The sequence below is a fragment of the Xenopus laevis genome, chromosome 3L (assembly GCF_017654675.1).
Source record: "Xenopus laevis strain J_2021 chromosome 3L, Xenopus_laevis_v10.1, whole genome shotgun sequence".
In the NCBI taxonomy this organism is placed as follows: Eukaryota; Metazoa; Chordata; class Amphibia; order Anura; family Pipidae; genus Xenopus; species Xenopus laevis.
In genome coordinates, this window is record NC_054375.1 from 135098959 (window position 1) to 135120358 (window position 21400).

General features: G+C 43.7%; 1 protein-coding gene across 1 annotated transcript in view; it reads right to left on the reverse strand.

Annotated features, from left to right (window-relative positions):
• loxl2.L (lysyl oxidase like 2 L homeolog) overlaps positions 1-21400 on the reverse strand; it is a 39205-nt gene that overhangs the window by 4229 nt on the left and 13576 nt on the right. The window contains 9 exon segments of the mRNA NM_001127785.1: positions 931-1174; positions 2448-2613; positions 2881-3048; positions 3180-3331; positions 4105-4288; positions 5225-5447; positions 8047-8258; positions 12834-13009; positions 13641-14001. Of these exon segments, the coding sequence (NP_001121257.1) occupies positions 931-1174; positions 2448-2613; positions 2881-3048; positions 3180-3331; positions 4105-4288; positions 5225-5447; positions 8047-8258; positions 12834-13009; positions 13641-13968 (1853 nt within the window). The 5' untranslated portion in view covers positions 13969-14001.

Genomic DNA, 21400 nt, shown 5'->3' on the forward strand with positions numbered 1-21400 from the left:
TTTTGCACAGCCTATCTATTTACCTAGTTTTTATTTTTTTACACTGAACTGTCCCTTTAAGAGAAACAGGAAGGGGGTAAATAGTAAGACTGAACTGCCACATGTTCACCCAGATCCTGTATGTATTTGAGTCTATAGTTATCAATGGGGCTCATTTATAAACACAGGATAAATTTGCACCTGGGCAGCAACCCATAGCAACCAATCAGTGATTAGCTTTTTTCAGTAAGCTGCAGGTTGAACACTGAAAGCAATCATCAGATTGGTTGCCATGGGTTACTGCCCAGGAGCAAATTAGCCCAGTGTTTATAAATGAGCCCCAATGTTGCTTATTCCTCCTGCTTTTGGCAACCAGTGAGCTGCTGAATGAAAAGCTAAATAACTTAAAAATCACAAATAATCAAAAATGAATATCACTCTCTACATCATACTAAAAGTTAATTTAAAGGTGAACAACCCCTTTAAGGTTTGCTTTGAATTGAACCAGAGGCATTGCACATTAGGTTTGATTGCTTCTTATAATCCATAAAACCTAAAATGTTACTTACTTTCTGGGTTGACGTTATTTCCAGAGGCGGTTTAAAACGTAGCCGTAAGTGTTCCAACGTATTTTACAAGTGTGTCTGGATACTTATTGCTTTAATGTATCTGTGGCTATTGTTGGCTATATATATATATATATATATATATATATATATATATATATATATATATATATATATAGTACCTAGTAGTACTGATCAATATATAGATCTGAGAAGTACCTGGGAACCTTTGCCGCATCACAAGCTCTACATGATGTCAGCATGATGTCATTTTGTTTCTTCTCCTTAACCGTATTCCATTGTAATAATGAGTTTTGTGTTGGATTTGTCACTATTGGATGGTTTATAGTGTTTGTAGGTCATGGAGCTCAGGGATTACACTCACCGGTGACAGTCGTGCCATATCCAGGCATGTCGGCCAGTCTTGGGGCGGAAGTCGGCCTGACCATTGTTGTGAATCTGGGAGCTGAAGCGCAGGAGGCGGCGGTAACCAGTAGTAGGACTGGTGCGATCAGCTGAGGAGGCCAGACACTGCTCCTCATGGGCACACTGCAGCATGAACATTGGCCGGTCCTCTAGATATGTGGTTTGCTCCACCAGGGCGGCATTTAGCACAAGATCTGGGGCAGCTGAAAGAAGGGAGAGCCATAAGAAATGATTAGTTGTGAATATTCTTGCCCTAAAACCATTCATTAGCACAGAATTCCTTAACAGTAAACAGCAATGTCATGGATATTTAGTATGTCTGTCAGTAGCAAGTCCTCACCAAAATGATAAAATTCAAACCTCTTTTTGTGAACCTACCTAAAGCTGCCCAAACGTTGGCCAATGAAAGATGACAATGCTCATCCAGACTGAAGTGGCAGTTTATTGGCCGGTCCATGGGGCCTTCAGAAGGTCCTGCCTGATCATTATCTGGATGAAAATCAGCTTAACACTGATTGGGCAGGTTGGAATTGCATTGGACTACATTGCTTCATTGATATGGTCTTCTCCTGATGGATAGCCATTATGATCCAAAAACGTTGGCCATCTTGACTCTTTGCATCCCCCACCTTCAGAACTTTCAGGGGCATTGAAAAAGTTGTTTTGAGTGGGGTGGGGATGGTTACTTCACACCCTTTTCCATGGTTTCCCCCCAATGTAATATTGTCCTTTGATGCAGCACACTGTTCTATGCAGTGATTTACTACATAATTAAAACTAGAATTTGGGGCTCCTGGAACCAAGAATGACTTCCTACAGATAATAGTTTGAAGAGCTTTATATTTCAGCGGCTGATGCCTGACAAGGTATTTAATGGCTTTAGCAGCATGTCAGCCTACAACATGGAAATGGAAGGAATATACCACACAACAAAACACTACAATACAGAAAGGGACGGGTGGAAATTTGGGTTAGATCACACCATGTAAGAGGAGAAGAGGTGCTGTGTGTGTGTGGAAAAATGTTTAAATAGAGTCTTTTACATTCAGCAGAATAAAGGAGCGATGAGCTTATGGAAAATGGAGGTGTCGGATTTCTGGCTGCCCTACTCCAGACGGGAACATGTCGGGGGGGGGGGATGTAGAGAATACTGTTAGCACACACACCATAGAACATAGACTAAATGCCAATATGTGCTTCTCTTCAGCCCCCTATCATGTTAACAGAGAATTAGACAAAGTACAAATAATCTTCATTGTTTGATTGTCAGACCCCATGAGCCAACACTCTCCATGAACTTTTCAGTAAAGATGACATGAAGTATTGGCTTGAGATAAATGGGGGCTGGTTCATGAACATAGGTGTTACATGTCCAATAGCAACCAACCAGGAGCATAGACATGGTGTAAGTAGCCCTATCAGACTCAACCCTGCCACTTTATAAGAATAAGCATACAGTGAGTGGTTCACACTTACTCTCCACACAAGATACTCCAGCAGCAAAGCGTCCTCCTCCTCGGGGGCAATTGACGTTGGCACCATCATGCCGGCAATGTGCCAGAGACATCTCTGTACCTGAGCATTTCACTCCACTCATGACAACATCATCGGCATTGATATCTCCTTGCCAGTACCAGGTCTCCTGTGTGGGACAACAAGTACACACTGTGTGAGCTAGGATCGTGTATTACAGAAGTACTGGTCAGGACATGATCCAACAGCTACAACTATCACCATTCCTTCATGGTTAGACTTTTGCTTTTTATTCCATACTATAAAGCTGCCCCTACAGTGTATATGATAAATTACTTCTATAAAAACGATTTTAATGATCAAAGCTCTTTAAAGCGAAGGGACCAGGCTCTTAACTCTTCTGAACACTCTGGACTCCACTGGTCTATTCTCTTACCTGGAATGCGTGGCTAGCAAATCCCAGTCCCAGTTGGCGGCAAACAATCATGGCTTCCATCGTGCCCCAGGTCTCACTGCACACCGTTCCCCAGCGCAGGGTTCCATTCCGTTCCATCAGAACCTCCACTCGTCCCTCAGTTGGATGACGTCCTCCACTCAGACGTACCTAGGGGATTAGAAGACTTTTATAGGAATTTACCATCTACACAAGTGTGTCTCAGTTTGGGCTCAAGGTTATGTATGTATAACAAGGTATATGTTTGATCTGTGTGACGTCTTGATGAGTTCATCACTCACCTGGTTTTCAAAGCCCATGGCCGGTACGTTGCACCTCACAGCAGCGTCCTCCTCATGATTGCAGCCTTGTGAGTGGATGTTGAATTTACAGTCTGTTAGTGACTTCTCAAAGCCATTGCACTGGATCTCACTCATATGGATTTGGCCCATTCCTAGAAGGACAGACGTGTTTACACTGCAAATAATTCACTCCACCGTGTAAAATGTAATTCCTAACCCAACAAGTGTATTTTTTTTAGTTGTAATATTAGTAGTGTGTAGGCTCCATCTCAGGTCATTTTGCCTGGTCATGTGCTTTCAGAAAGAGCCAGTATTAAGAATGGAACTGCTTTCTGGCAGGCTGTTGTTTCTCCTACTCAATGTAACTGAATCGGTCTCAGTGGGACCTGGATTTTTACTATTGAGTGCTGTTCTTATATCTACCAGGGAGCTGTTATCTGGTTACCTTCCCATTGTTCTGTTGTTGCTACTGGGGGAGGGAATGATATCAGTCAAATTTGCAGTACAGCAGTAAAGAGTGACTGAAGTTTATCAGAGCACAAGTCACGTGACTGGGGGTAGCTGGGAAACTGACAATATATCTAGCCCCATGTCAGATTTCAAAATTAAATATAAATAAATCAGTTTGCTCATTTGAAAAATGGATTTCAGTGCAGAATTCTGCTGGAGCAGCACTATTAACTGATGCATTTGAAAACAAACATGTTTTCCCATGACAGTATCCCTTTAAGGTTATCATGGCCTGTGCTCTCTCTACACCATACATCCATATGTACATACATGAAAAGCTCACAGAGTGCACTAAAGCAGACTGACAGATCTGAAGCTCACAATCTAATAGTGTAAATGCATAAAGGGAAAATTAACTGTGGAAATACTTATGGAGTAATGTAGAATTTTTGTTTGGAGGAGGTCATTCTGTTACCTTGGCCCAACTGTGCTCCTACAAGAGCTTCCTTGGCACTACCGAACCCGAGTTCCCTGCAGATCACGCTGGCGGTGACCAAGTTCCACTTATCATCACAGACTGTTCCCCATTCTCCATTCTTCAGAACCTCCACGCGCCCTTCTCCAACGTTTGCTCCGCCCCTTAGGCGTACTAGTGGCTGCTGCAAGGGGGAAAGACACATGGGTTTGAACTTAGCAGTTTTTTGGCATCTAGTGAGGCAGCTGCTGAAAGTACTAATGGTCATATCTCACTATGATTCCCAGTGTGTATAGCAGTATTCACTGTAGACCTCCATACAGTTATCAAGAGCGCTTAGGTGGATCAAAATGGTTTGCTCTGGGCTCCCAGTATCAGAGAAGCCAATGTGGAGGGCAGGCTGAAGGCCAGTTAAGATCACATTTAAGGCTATAGGAGATTTGCTGTTAAAGGGCATGTAAAGTCTAAAATAGAATAAGGCTAGAAATGCTGTATTTTGTATACTAAATATAAACATGAACTTACTGCACCACAAGACTAATCAAACAAATGATTTATGCTTTCAAAGTTGGCCACAGAAGGTCACCATCTTGTAACTTTGTTAAACATCTTTGCAAGACTAAGACTGTGCACATGCTCAGTGTGGTCTGGGCTGCTTAGGGATCGTCATAAACAAAGCTGCTTGAGTTCTGCATGGCTGGGAAGTAAGGCGGGGGCTCCCCCTGCTGTTCATAAGTATGATTGTTTCCCTGCTCAGCAGTTAGGGACTGTCTGACAATTCCTATCCACAGCAGTAAATGAAGGGAGAATTTCACTGCATACAGTCAGGTTTCTTATAAAAACGGTACTTTAATTAAAGTATATTGGATACAGCTTTCGTTTTCATTAAAGAAAGTAAAAATGGGATTTTATTTTTTTGCCTTTACATGCCCTTTAAGTTTCACATATTTGTAGCCTTGTCATATATTTCACTTGAATGCATACAAACCTATTTCATTATAAATCTTAAATAGATATAGAATCAGAGGTCTTTAACATTTTAAAGGTACTCCTATGTTGTCTTTCCCCAAAAGGTGGATATTCTTCCCAATATGCCATTAAAAATGCCCCCCACCCATACCTCTTGTCGGAATGCTTTCCTGAAGCCTGTGCCGGGACTGGGGGCAAATGCCCGTCCAGGGGTACAGCTGACCACGGCAGGGGCACCATCACTGCACGTCTGATTGGTTTTGGGATCGGGTGAAATGACACCCCCCACCTTGCAGGAAGAAAGATGGGGCTCGTTTCCTGTGCAGTTTGCAGAGAATTGCCAGTAAGTGTGCTTCCGACGGGATGAAAACATCCTTGGAACAAACAAATTAGGGTTTATCCATTAACTTTAAACTATCAAAGACGTGTTAAAATTATTCATGAGTTTTGACATTGACTAATGTACTTCCTAATGAACTAGTCTAAGAGTTTTTCTAACAACTCAAATAACGAACATTGTGGAACTAGATGGTATCTTGGGCTGGGAACATAATTAGGAAACAGAATAAAGGATCTCATTTGCCAAGCTGGTATTACAGACCTGACCAATGTATACTACTTGACTTACTGTTAAACCACAACTCTCAGCACTTCTGCTATTAGTGGGTATCAGAAGTTGTACTTTATCAACAACTAAGGAATCACAACTACAGTCCCTTCCAAGAGACTATTATCCCACTGCTACACCAGACACCATCTCTCCCTACTATACCTGCTATCCCACAGTCACACTCCCTTCCCAGAGACTATTATCCCACTGTTACTATAGGCACCATCTCTCCCTACTATACCTGCTATCCCACAGTCACACTCCCTTCCCAGAGACTATTATCCCACTGTTACTATAGACACCATCTCTCCCTACTATACCTGCTATCCCACAGTCACACTCCCTTCCCAGAGACTATTATCCCCACTGTTACTATAGACACCATCTCTCCCTACTATACCTGCTATCCCACAGTCACACTCCCTTCCCAGAGACTATTATCCCTCTGTTACTATAGACACCTTCTCTCCCTACTATACCTGCTATCCCACAGTCACAGTCCCTTCCCAGAGACTATTATCCCACTGTTACTATAGGCACCATCTCTCCCTACTATACCTGCTATCCCACAGTCACACTCCCTTCCCAGAGACTATTATCCCACTGTTACTATAGGCACCATCTCTCCCTACTATACCTGCTATCCCACAGTCACACTTCCTTCCCAGAGACTATTATCCCACTGTTACTATAGGCACCATCTCTCCCTACTATACCTGCTATCCAACAGTCACACTCCCTTCCCAGAGACTATTATCCCACTGTTACTATAGACACCATCTCTCCCTACTATACCTGCTATCCCACAGTCACAATCCCTTCCCAGAGACTATTATCCCACTGTTACTATAGACACCATCTCTCCCTACTATACCTACTATCCCACAGTCACACTCCCTTGCCAGAGACTATTATCCCACTGTTACTATAGGCACCATCTCTCCCTACTATACCTGCTATCCCACAGTCACACTCCCTTCCCAGAGACTATTATCCACTGTTACTATAGGCACCATCTCTCCCTACTATACCTGCTATCCCACAGTCACACTCCCTTCCCAGAGACTATTATCCCACTGTTACTATAGGCACCATCTCTCCCTACTATACCTGCTATCCCACAGTCACACTCCCTTCCCAGAGACTATTATCCCACTGTTACTATAGACACCATCTCTCCCTACTATACCTGCTATCCCACAGTCACACTCCCTTCCCAGAGACTATTATCCCACTGTTACTATAGACACCATCTCTCCCTACTATACCTGCTATCCCACAGTCACAATCCCTTCCCAGAGACTATTATCCCACTGTTACTATAGACACCATCTCTCCCTACTATACCTACTATCCCACAGTCACACTCCCTTCCCAGAGACTATTATCCCACTGTTACTATAGGCACCATCTCTCCCTACTATACCTGCTATCCCACAGTCACACTCCCTTCCCAGAGACTATTATCCACTGTTACTATAGGCACCATCTCTCCCTACTATACCTGCTATCCCACAGTCACACTCCCTTCCCAGAGACTATTATCCCACTGTTACTATAGGCACCATCTCTCCCTACTATACCTGCTATCCCACAGCTACACTCCCTTCCCAGAGACTATTATCCCACTGTTACTATAGACACCATCTCTCCCTACTATACCTGCTATCCCACAGTCACACTCCCTTCCCAGAGACTATTATCCCACTGTTACTATAGGCACCATCTCTCCCTACTATACCTGCTATCCCACAGTCACACTCCCTTCCCAGAGACTATTATCCACTGTTACTATAGGCACCATCTCTCCCTACTATACCTGCTATCCCACAGTCACACTCCCTTGCAAGAGACTATTATCCCACTGTTACTATAGGCAACATCTCTCCCTACTATACCTGCTATCCCACAGTCACACTCCCTTCCCAGAGACTATTATCCACTGTTACTATAGGCACCATCTCTCCCTACTATACCTGCTATCCCACAGTCACACTCCCTTCCCAGAGACTATTATCCCACTGTTACTATAGACACCATCTCTCCCTACTATACCTGCTATCCCACAGTCACACTCCCTTCCCAGAGACTATTATCCACTGTTACTATAGGCACCATCTCTCCCTACTATACCTGCTATCCCACAGTCACACTCCCTTCCCAGAGACTATTATCCACTGTTACTATAGGCACCATCTCTCCCTACTATACCTGCTATCCCACAGTCACACTCCCTTCCCAGAGACTATTATCCCACTGTTACTATAGACCATCTCTCCCTACTATACCTACTATCCCACAGTCACAGTCCCCCGGAGGCCATTAAGAATCTCAGCATCCCGTAGCTGTTGGCGGGCACTTACTTGTACACCTTGGTGTTGTATTTCTTTTCTGAAGGGAAGCCAAACATGCCACACACCACTCGGCTGTTCCTGCTGCTCCACTGAGTATTGCACACCTGTCTCCAGCTGCCTTGCACTTTTACTTCCACAAACCCTTCCGTCACTGGCACACGCTTACGATAGGCAGACAAAATAGGGCGGATTCGCACATCTTCTACTTGAATATTCAGCCCCTGCAGAACAAGGGATGGAGGCAAAAAATACAGCACAGGAGAGGCATGAGGCAAATCTTTATCATGGTTCTGTCTCACCACACGAGGGTGCGCAGTAGCTGAACAGTAAGTTAATGACAGTATATCAACAACAACAAAAAAGAATGCTGAGTGATTATTTGAGTAATTGCATTAATTTTCCCAACTATGCATGGCTGCAATAAAATCCAAACTGTTTTGCTCTGATAATCTGTACAGCAGGGGCCTGTTTCGGGACAGCAAACGTACTACAATATTGCTTCCGCCACTACAGAAAACAAGAGAGCTAATCTTGGCATCCTAACATCACGCACTTTTGGTTGGCAACAGAAAAAAAAGCAAAATACTAACATTTATGATTCTGTTTGTTTTGAAGTTTTAAAATCAGGGCAACTGGCAGAGGCTGTGGACTCCTCAGTCCAAAACTAACACATTAGCCACTTCCCTCCATGTGCAGCGTGTTATTCAAAAATAGAGATGGCGCGAACTGTTCGCCGGCGAACTTGTTCGCGCGAACATCGGGTGTTCGCGCTCGCCGGAAGTTCGCGAACGTCGCGCGACGTTCGCCATTTTGGGTTCGCCATTGTTGGCGCTTTTTTTTGCCCTCTCACCCCAGACCAGCAGGTACATGGCAGCCAATCAGGAAGCTCTCCCCTGGACCACTCCCCTTCCCTATAAAAACCGAAGCCCTGCAGCGTTTTTTCACTCTGCCTGTGTGTGCTGAAGAGATAGTGTAGGGAGAGAGCTGCTGCCTGTTAGTGATTTCAGGGACAGTTGAAAGTTTGCTGGCTAGTAATCGTTTTGATACTGCTCTGTTATTGGAGGGACAGAAGTCTGCAGGGGTTTGAGGGACATTTAAGCTTAGGTAGCTTTGCTGGCTAGTAATCTACCTTCTACTGCAGTGCTCTGTATGTAGCTGCAGTGGGCAGCTGTCCTGCTTCTGATCTCATCTGCTGACTGCTGCAATAACAGTAGTCCTTGTAAGGACTGCTTTTATTTATTTTTTTGTTGTTTTACTACTACTACTACTACTACTATAAGAGCCCAGTGCTATTAGTCTAGCAGTGTTGGGGAGTGGGACTGGTGTGCTAATCTGCTGCTCCTAGTAGTTCAGCAGCACCAACTTTAATTTTTTTTTTTTTAATATTCATTTTTTTTTTATTTTACTTTTTTTTATTTTACTACCGCTGTAGTAGTGTATAAGTTGACCTTTTAGGCATTATTTGCCCTGTAGGCATTTTTTGCCCAGTGTGTTATTCAACCAACTGCCATCTAGCTGTGTGACCTTGTTCACATTCTGTCTAAATATCCATAATATTACCGTCTCCAGAAAAAACACCGGAGTGACTTTTTTCAAGCAGCCATAATATATTTTACGTAATCCGTATCCATCGCTGTAGTAGTGTATAAGTTGACCTTTTAGGCATTATTTGCCCTGTAGACATTTTTTGCCCAGTTTTTTTGGCCGCAGCCACTGAAGCACAGAGGCCAGAAAAAATATGCCATATAAATGCTGAAAATAGTCATTTTTTGCCATACGTTGACTCAACGTATATGGCAAAAAATTACTATTTTCAGCATTTATATGGCATATTTTTTCTGGCAACTGTGCTTCAGTGGCTGCGACCAAAAAAACTGGGCAAACAATGCCTACAAGGTCAACGTATGGCAAAAAATGACTATTTTCAGCATTTATATGGCATATTTTTTCTGGCAACTGTGCTTCAGTGGCTGCAACCAAAAAAACTGGGCAAACAATGTCTACAAGGTCAGCGTATGGCGAAAAATTACTATTTTCAGCATTTATATGGCATATTTTTTCTGGCAACTGTGCTTCAGTGGCTGCGTCCAAAAAAACTGGGCAAACAATGCCTACAAGGTCAACGTATGGCAGTTGTTTAAAGAGAACAGTAGATTACTAGCCAGCAAAGCTACCTAAGCTAAAATGTCCCTCAAATCCCTGCAGACTTCTGTCCCTCCAATACAGAGCAGTATCAAGCAGATTACTAGCCAGCAAACTTACTATCATCTGTCCCTGAAATCACTAACAGCTCTCCCCCTACACTATCTCTTCCAAGCACACACAGGCAGATTTTTCAGATACATTTTTGCCCTTGATCCCCCTCTGGCATGCCACTGTCCAGGTCGTTGCACCCTTTAAACAACTTTAAAATCATTTTTCTGGCCAGAAATGTCTTTTTTAGATGTTAAAGTTCGCCTTCCCATTGAAGTCTATGGGGTTCGCGAACCGTTCGCGAACCGCTCGCATTTTTGCGCAAGTTCGCGAATATGTTCGCGAACTTTTTTTCCGACGTTCGCTACATCCCTATTCAAAAACACTGTGCTCTAAAAAAAATGGCCCTCCCTGTGCCAAAAATAGGGAAAATTTGGATGAATAAAGCTGCTTTATCTGTGTGCTAATGGGACGTGGGGCATTAGAGTGCCTAGGAAGCACCTCCAATGAGAGGCATCACTCTGGCTATTCAACAGGTCATGGGACTACAAGTTGCCTTATTGTTCTAATGTTATTTGGGATATATTATTTCTTTAAATTCACAATAATCCCCAATTATAACCAATGACATGATTATACAGGTAACTTGTAGCTGCTGTGTATTGTAGACCTATAATACCAAAGAGCCTCCAATAACCTGTAAACTATATGCATACAAATGGTGCTTAGTGATGTCATCAGTTATAATCAGTGCTGAGTGATGATGTCACTTGGTGGTGTCACACAAAGTCAAATGTATGTTTTATAAGGAAAAGTTTTTAAATAATGGGTTCTCTTATATATTATAAATATGAAAACATTAAGAAGTCAACTTGGAGTGCCATGACCTGTACAAAGGCACTTGGCCGGTTTCATCATGCATTACATGGCTCAATGTATGTGGACACCTTCCTTTCCAACATCTCATTCCCAAACCCAGGTCAGTTCTTCCCTTTTTCTGCTATAACAGCCTCTACCCAGGGGCAAGGCCTTCCACTAGATGTTAGAATATTGTTGGTGGGATTTGCTTTTGGCCAACCACAGACTTGACTCACAGTTGGGGTCCCAATTGATCCCACAGGTGGTCAGTTGGGATGAGGTCAGGGCTCAGTGTAGGCCAGGCAAGTTCTTCCACTTCCATCTCAGCAAACCATTCTGTATGGACCTTACTTTGTACATGGGGACATTATTGTGCTTAGTATCAGACTGGGGTGTCTGGGGCCCACTGGGGTTGCCTCCTCGGGGGCCCACCACCCCAGTCATGAGCTGCACCTTCTCTAACCCTCACCCCCCCCCTGCAGACTGCTAACCTTTCACTGCCTCCTCGGGGATGGGGAGAGTGCCAGCCCCCGAGTTCTCAGCAGGGGAGTTGGTCTGGGTTGGTGTGGCTGTGAGGACTATCAGGTTTTTTCCCAGTGTCCCGCCGGCCCAGTCTGACCCTGATTGTGACAAAACAATCAAGGCCACAAAGTAAAAAGTACAGAATTGTGAATAATGTGGTTGCCATCTTTTCATAAAATTTCTACTGGCCAGTGGTGCGGACGAGAACAAAAGTGGCGTCTCGTGATGTAAAAGGGGGGTGGAGCCACATGGCTAGAAGACGGAGAAAAGTCACGTTTCCAGCGGATTGGGGACAGGCCAAGGGCTTTTGCCGGTAAATTTGTAATTTGTAAATTTGTAATACCGGCCTTGTCAGCTGTTTTGCCGTCTAGGCTGGTAAAATATTGAACGGGTGGCAACCCTATATGTAGGCATGTATGTCCTCAATTATGGCTGTGGCTCGAATAGCTGATTCAAGTAAATAGGTGTCCACATCATTTTGGTTACTTAGTGTCCCTTTATATGGTCCTCAGAAAAGCAACCACCCAATTCTAAAGGAATGACCAACTGAGAGCAGGGTGCCATGCTGATAACGGTCCTGTTGAACCCTCAGAAGAAACATTTGGAGATGTTTTGCAGATCTATAAGTTAGAAAGAACTATAGAGCAGCTGTTTTTTTAACTTTCTTCCCGCAAACAATCTTTTAATGGATTTCGGTTCCCACAGCCGTGTGCATTAGGCCTTCAGAGCTGGGGAAAACAAGATCCTCAGAAAACAGAGACCTGAAATGTCCCACCTGAGCGATTTTAGCTTCAGAATATATCTGGCTACAGGAAGGTTGGTTTGTCTAATTTAGTCAATGGGCATGGTCAAACCCTGGGCCTCAGGCTATATATATAAGCTCACAGTACACACTGGCTGTGCCACATTTAGTTGTGGGCAAGCGTTCAGTAAACACGACCCTTTCATGCAGAAGAGACATTGAACTTGTGACCCAGACGCTTCCCAGGATATACACGCCAGCCTTTCCCAACAGAACTGGGGCAGGCACGGAGCACAGCTGGGAATGGCAAACATAGGAACACTGTTTAGTGTTGGGTGGGTGAGACACGGCTGTGGTGAGCAGAGAGATGTGTGAGAAACAGGAATAAATCGCACACAGTGTGTGGGAGGATCAAGAGTAACAAGTGCACAGGGAGATACAGTGGTAGGGTGCTCACTCCATGTGGATGTGGAAGACTTACCTCCAGATGTCCCGGCAGCTCATTGCTGACTTTAAATCCAGGGATCCTCCGGTCGCTACACTGTACCCCAACATCCTCACTGTGCTTGCAGTCTGTCACACCCCATCCATTAGAGCTACAGGAGGCAATGCTTCTCTCTCTTCCATTGCAATTCACATTATCCAGCCAAATACGTCCTGTGGGGGAGATCAAAAGCAAATAAGGAGAGAAATGACATTTCACAAAACTGCCCAATCTGTGGTCATCCCACAGCCCCAGTCCCTTCCCAGAGACTATTATCCCACTGTTACTATAGGCACCATCCCTCCCTACTATACCTGCTATCCCACAGCCACACTCCCTTCCCAGAGACTATTATACCACTGTTACTATAGGCACCATCTCTCCCTACTATACCTGCTATCCCACAGTCACACTCCCTTCCCAGAGACTATTATCCCACTGCTACTATAGGCACCATCTCTCCCTACTATACTTGCTATCCCACAGTCACACTCCCTTCCCAGAGACTATTATCTACTGTTACTATAGGCACCATCTCTCCCTACTATACTTGCTATCCCACAGTCACACTTCCTTCCCAGAGACTATTATCCACTGTTACTATAGGCACCATCTCTCCCTACTATACCTGCTATCCCACAGTCCCCTTCCCAGAGACTATTATCCCATTGTTACTATAGGCACCATCTCTCCCTACTATACCTGCTATCCCACAGTCACACTCCCTTCCCAGAGACTAATATCTCACTGTCACTGCCACCATCTCTCCATACTATTCCTGCCATCACACAGCCACAGACCTACCTTCTCCTTTTCCATACTTGGAGCTTGGTGACCATGACACTGCTTCTTGGTAGCCCAACTCTCTACAGACTATATGGGCAGCATACATGGAGAAGTCATCATCACAGACTGTGCCCCACTCTCCTTCATAATAAACCTCCACTCGCCCCTCATTGTGCTTTCGCTTCTCCCCTGCCAGCCTGACATGGATCTGTGGCACAATTTTGGGCTGAGTTGGTGGGGGTTCTGGGGGCCCTTGATATTCTGGGTAATACGGCCAGTGCTCATATTGCCCAAGTGAAGGCACAGAGAGGGAGAGGGTTAGAAGGAAAACATGTGACACCAGCATCTCTAAGATGGTCCTTGACCAATGGCTCCACCTCTGAAAGTAGAGAGAATTAGAGAGAGAAGAACATATTATAAGGCTGAAAATCATTCCAGTATACATTAACTGGCTAATTACCCCAATATGAACATATTATTAGATACGGTACAGTAAACGCACATCAATGTTAATTTGGTGTTTGTTTAGTGGGAGCAGAAAAACAAACACACACACCAACCAAGGTGAGAAGTGGTAGGAAGGACATATTTAAAGAGATATACCATGAGTTGGACTAGATTGTGTGAGCCACTCATGTACCATGTAATAAATAGTAATAGTTATTTTCCATTGGGTTCAGTTGTAATACATTATAGATAAAACCCCATGTATTAAGTTAATTGCAGAAAGCAATTTGTGTAAGAGCATTCCTGTTCATAGAGGAGATGAAAGTACATCACCCCAGGTTGTACATTTCCACCCACCCCCTCCCTGTCTGCCACTCTCAGACTACTGGGGGGGGGGGTGATGGTGGAGGAACAACTGCGGAGGCTGAATATTTCCATAGTGAGGTCATTATGACTATGTTAACAGCCGTGCAAGGGGATATCCCAAAGCTGACCCAAACTTGCTGTGAGTGGAGAGAACATAGCGTCACGCCATTAACCACTTCATTGCATAGGCCAGACTTTCCCCAACTACTAATAGTCAGTTAAGCACTTTTAAAGATCTAACATGTACATGAAACGGTTGTTAATGGGATGCATTTAGTTCTCTGCAGTAACTTTACTATTTACAGTCTTATAACCTCAACACCACATCAACGCCCAGATGGGAAAGAACTCAGTCATACAATGTGTTGTGCAAATGTTGTGCAAATCACATCAGTGATTACTAGGAGGTTAAGCATTTTATTTATAAGAGAAGGAGAGGACGTGTTCATGTGGGTCAGCAGCTGACTCCAAAAATATTTGGTGATTTCTTTATTCTACAACAGACCTGGACCTTCTAGGGCTCAGCAGAGAACCTAGCGGCTACACTCACAACAATTCAATGTTGATGGTGCTAAATGGTAGATGTTTTCTTGTGGTGGAGATAAGAAAGCGCTAATGGGAATGGTCCCACACTAAGCCCACCAGGAGCTTTTCTGGTACCCTGGTAGGTCATTCTGACTCTTCTCATGAATGCTGCTCTATAAAACCAAGGTTCTCTAACGTTGAATATGTAAATATAAAGAACAAAGGCTCGGATAATTTTATAGGATTTCTCCTTCTAGCATCGGTCAGGCTGACTTTATACGTTGGAGCAGAATGGTGGAATGTGAAATTTCACACCTTGACAGCCGGACTGACAATGTGGCTGTTTGGAGCCACTGCTGCTATTTTTCACTGGAATGCATTCGACCTTTTAGCCAATGGCAAGGCCATCAGAAATGAACTGTCTCTTCTAGCTTTACATATTCCAGTTAAAGAACACAAGGTCATGGTCTCATGAAGATGATATGATCTACAGCCAGAGGCCTAGGGGGAATGAAGCCAATGATGCAGCAGACACATCGCTTCGAATGCATTTCGTTTGGCTCTATCCTTCTGATAGGATTCATTGAATGCTAAGGCACCAACATGGCACTTATTAAGTGAAAAGCATGTCTTTATGCTTCACAACTCGCTCAGTATGACTATAGTCTTTAACACACAACTAACCCTTTTATCCGTTACATATTCTTCCAGCTGAAATGGGGCATTGTGGTTTGGCCGCTGTGCAAAGCCATATGTGGGGCCCCAGTAGTGGCTAACCAGCAATAAAGCCTTTGTGCTCCTAAACTGGAGGCGTGTATTTGAGCAAAAGGTGTCAAAGATCTTGACCACAACCTATTAATCACCATTCATGTGTCCCAGTTTACTACATCAGGTTCAGAACAGAACAGGCAAGTAAACAGAGAGTCTTTCTATATATTAACAGCAGGGTGTAAAAAAAAAACAACATTTTATTGATATCAATAAATCACAGTCTTAACATGCTAAAAAACCTATAATAGAGGCCTGACATTATTCCTCAGTATCCTGGGGTGACATTCATGACCCCAAGAAGCAGGTTGACTAAATACTCTTCCCATTCCAATTAGAAGAAAGGAGGTTCCTTTTAAATATTTGGAAGAGACTTTTTACAGTGAGAGCTGTGAAGATGTGGAATTCTCTCCCTGAATCAGTCGTACTGATTGATACATTAGATAGCTTTAAGAAGGAGTTGACTACAGGGTAATGGAAGATAGCTCCTAGTACAAGTTGATCCAGGGACTGGTCCAATTGCCAGGAAGGAAGGAATTCCCCCTCTGAGGCAAATTGGAGAGACTTCAAATGGGGGTTTTTTGCCTTCATCTGGATCAACTGGCAGTTAGGCAGGTTATATACAGACTTAAAAGGTTGAACTTGATGGACGTGTGTCTTTTTTCAACCTAAATTACTGTGCTACTATGATGAAGCCTTTCTCTAAGGTCAACACTACCTGAGCCACCCAGGACTTTGTTAGGACCCATCCCTGTCCCCACTCTGTGTTGTCTGCACGTGGAGGTTCTTGAAGAAAGAATTATTGGATATCCCTGAAAGACTGAGGGCAAAGGGATTCTTTCTGCAGAATGAAGTAGGAAGCCAACTGAGATCCATGCTCACATGGAACAAGTTGCTGGGCAAAGCAATGACTGATTAAAAAAAAGGAGCGACCTGATTGCTATGGAATGGTTAGGTTGCACATTCCATCCCTCTAGAATCTTTTACTGTATCCTGTATAATTCCTGGACACCGCAGCCCAGTGGCTGTATAAAGTCCATCAGTAGCTCAAGTAAACTTCCTTCTCTTCCTTTCCAAGAAAGTGGAAAATATGAGCTGTGTGGTGTGACTAATCACTGTGAGATGGAATGAATGAAATAGTTCCATGTCGGCTTCTGCTTGAGGTCCAGCATTGATTCTTTCACCAGAGAGGGGCTATAGCTTCAATTGGCCCTGAGCTTACACTAACCCCATGATGACTGACAAACAGAAGGGAGATTTAGATTTAGTTCTGAGCAAATCTATTGAAACTCAATGGGACCTCTCATCCGACATCCTTTTATGCAGAATAATCCACAACCAACAATAGCATTCAGTGGAGGATACAGACTAAAGGGCCCTGAAGCAAAACTGTGTTTATATTAGTAAATACAAGTACAATTCAGCTGGGACAGCAAGTTAGAAAGGTAGATTTTTGGATTAAATATAATCATATATAACCATTAGTAGAGAGATATAAAGCAATGAAACTGCAATGATTAAACCCCTCGTGGAAATACAACAAAGACCAGTAGTAACACAACGAGATGTGCTAACTTTGCACCTTTAAGTAATGGAGGCAATAAAATGGCCTTTTGCTGTCTCGGTGGCACGTTTGCATCAGAAACAAATAGAGGCGGCAGTTGTTTCCTGTTGCCTCTCGCAGTATTTGGACGAGTGCCTAGTCTATAACCGGGGGCGTGCAACATCATCACTGGAAGAGCCTGCTTCACATTCTGACATTATGTCCTTTTGGAAAACTTCTCATTGTAGTTACATGTTCTTTTCTGCTTCCCTTATTGCCCCAGAGGTTCTTTTCTACAAATATGTGCAAATGATATCACCTTGTTGTGCTGCTCATTCAACGTATGTATCAGGAACAGCATCCCACAGGCAAATAGATGCATCTGCTCCAAGGCCTTAGATGAACTAGAAACATGTAAAGACTTTACAAAAGCCCTGCTGTCTGGGATAAAAGGGGTTGTTGACAGGTTATTGGTCCACGTTCTCAACAAATTTCCACAGAATAGGACCACCCTGAAGTCAGAACTGAAGATGCTGCACAATTATAGTCTATATTAAAGAATGTGTTGTCCATGAAGAACAATATGAAGGCCACAGTGCCCACGTATATTTAAATACAAATACGCTGAGAAGGAATAACTGCACATGCAAGTTTTGACCCCATACCTGTTTAGTAATTACTTAGTCTGTTTAGTAATTACTTACTTACTAACTACTTTTATAAACTGTTGTAGGGACCCTTATGGTTAATGTGCCCCTATGGCTTTAAATCCCTACACTTCCTGATCTCCCTAGTCGCTGGGCAGATGCCCATGTAGCTAGTTGTAATTTACATATCACAGTTATTGGCCAAGAGGTGTTGTGACCACTTCCTGTCACACTTTGGTATAGTGAGTGAGAAGGGGGTGGATCTTCCTTTTTGGCTTCTGGTTGCTGATCCAGCTGGGTGTTTCCAGCCTGGATACAACAAGGCCCAGTAAAGCCATGTTGCTCTAGTGATACCCAACCAGTGGCTCTTAAACAACATGTTGCTCACCAGCCCTTTGGATGTTGCTCCAAGTGGCCACAAAGTAGGTGCTTATTTTTGAATTCCTGGCTTGGAGGCAAGTTTTGGTTGTGTAAAAAACAGTTGTACCGACAAACAGAGCCTCCTGTAGGCTGCTAATCCACACAGAGGCTACCAAATGGCCAATCACAGCCCTTATTTTGTATCACCCAGGAACATGTTTCATGCTTGCGTTGCTCCTGAACTCTTTTTACATCTGAATGCTGCTCAAGGGTAATACAGGTTGGAGACTTCTACCCTAGAGGGACCAGTACCTCGAGAGAGAGATAAATCGGCGAGCAGGGACCCGTGAATGAGACCAGCTAGAAATAGGTTACTACCTGTAATAGGACTCTCTAGGAGAGTAAGATAATTTCAAGCTTATCCCTCAAAAAAAGGAACTTGGCCTACAACCTTCCTTCTCATTATCGTCATTGAACTCCTTGGTGATTACCTCTATACATATTTAGAAAATACGAGGCACACAATCTCTTTGATAGCATATGAGGGTAAACTGTCATCATTTCAATCCTGGCATAACACACTTAGGGGCAGATTTACTAAAGGATGAATTGTTGCCAGCGACCGCTTCACACACATCGCACCACTTCGCCAGGCGCAAATCCGATACGACTACGCTAATTCACTAATATGCAAAGTCGCGCCCTGGGCACCGAATGCTGGCAACTTTTCGCTAGCGTTACTTCGGCAGTGTGAGCATTTCATAGCAAAGATGCGCTTGTGTTCGTTTGTGCCTAGTGATCTTGCGCTTAGGTCTATTTGCATATGGCGGGTAAGTTGTATGGACGTCTTTATTATAAATGGTGCAAATGCTTGAAGTTACCACTTTATCTTATACATGTCCAGGGAACCTTAATAAAGACAAGAGAGTTAATATAATGCAGAACACATGAGCCCACTGTAAAATGAATGTTCCATATGTTATAAAATGTGGAAAAAAAATTTGTCAGGACTTTTGCAGGCAATTCCGCCAGGAAAAGTCACCAGCGATAATGAATTTTCGGCACACAGGATATGATGTAAGTGACAGAAGATTGAGGAAGATTTAGCTTCTTTTTAGCACTTCGCCTGGTCTTAGGTGGAGAAGGCAACTCTGGCGAAAGAGGTAACGTTCAGTAAAATCTGCACTTTCGTGACTTTGCGAAGTAAGATCGTTCGCCAGATCAATAAGTCGCCTGGCGATAGAGAGCGAATGAACACTAGCGACGGGTCCGTTCGCTAGTGAATTGGCACCTGTTAGAGAATTGGCGATGTCCCTGCGGGTGGTAATGCTGGTGAAAAGTCGCTAGTGTTAGCCACTTAACCCTTTAGTAAATCTGCCCCTTAGTTGGCCCTTATTAAACATGTCTGTTTACTACTCCACCTCCTACTAAGGATCTTAGCACCTAGATGTTCAAGCCCTTATGATTCATGCATGCCAAACTATAATAGACCTGACTGCCAACTGGGTATCTGAGAAGGGCTAATAAGTAAATATACCTTTAATAACTATGTTGTCTTTCTTGTGCGGCAGTGATGTTTCACAGACAGTGAAGTTCAGGCAGGATGTGCTTACGGCTCATGAGGGCCCATAAGAGGCTTATATAATGTTTCTCACCAGCAGATGTTCAGCAACTTCTATTTAAGTGGTCCCACGGAAATTTGCTGTTTATGCACGTTCTGCATATCTGCTGATTGTCCTTATTAGGCTGCACTGGTTTATCCACCACATGTGATAGCTATAGCGTGACTCCATTATGTTTAGGAGCTTTCTATCAATATTTATTTGGCTGGACCCAGATTTGTGGGGACGACACTGCTGAGACCGGGTAGGATTGGGTTATCACCACAATTATGCCAATGAGCTGTTTAATGGGTGTCAGTAAAATCATTTAATAGTATTATTCATTCTTTTTTTTTTTAAAGTTTATGAATAGTCTGGAACAAGGAAAACCCTGCAGGGCTGTTGGACCACATGGTAAACCCCTAAAACCCCCATTGTGGCCCTGACTAATAAGAAACTCATTGTACGTGTTTCCAGAGTTTCAAGAGGTCTAAAGATTACACTGTAGGGATTAGCAGCTCTATTGTACTGTTAATAACCAAACTCCAGATTGAAATGCTGGACAAATGAAATGGTTTATTGTTGGTACAACTCTTCGGTACAGGTTTCACAGCTTTCTACAATAACACTACCCTCTCTCTGCTTAAACATATGGCCCAGGAGACCACTGCTGGGTGTCACCAACTCCCAGACTAATCCTTCCCTTTGGTTTTACCAGAGATCAACCCCCACCATATCCTCCTGATACTCCCATAGTCAGATGCCAATCATCAGTAAAGTAGTTTCTTCCTGCATGTGTCCAGTCTCCACTCACCAGGCCACACAGGTTTTTTGTTTTTTTTTAAACAACCTGCCAAGGTACTAACCCTACTGCCTACTAGTCAGAGCCCCAGAGTGCTCTCTAACTACCCAATTCCTTACTCTAACACCCAGGGCAACTATTACAAGGCTAGTTCTATCTCTAGACAACCCTCATTTATGATGCCCTACTTCCTGCCTTTTAACTTAACTTACTGAGGTCCCCTGCCTACTTCCATGCACTCTACAGTTCTACCACCTTGTAGACTGCACTCCTTAATTTTAGGGTGAAGAGACTATGTGGGATCGAGCAGGTCTGGACTGCGAGTCAAAACAGGCCATAGTATTTCAAGTAAACAGAGGCCCAAACAGCCCCCCACCAGCCCACTAAATAGTATCTATGACATCTTACAGCAGCCCTTCTGGCATTTGCCAAAATCCACAGATTGCCAGTCTGGGCCTGGGACCGAGTCCAGAACTTATGCCAGAACTCTTCAGAACAGGTTTCACAGCTCTCTACAATAACATAACTCTCTCTCTGCTAAACTTGTGACCCACCTGCCCAGGACATCACCTCCCAGACTAATCTTTAACTCTGTTACTACTAGGTACCAATCCCACCTCATCATATCCTTCCCCGATACCCCCAATAATCTGTCAAATCATCACCCAAGTAGTTCCTTCCTGCAGGTGTCCAGTCTCCACTCACCAGACCACACTGAG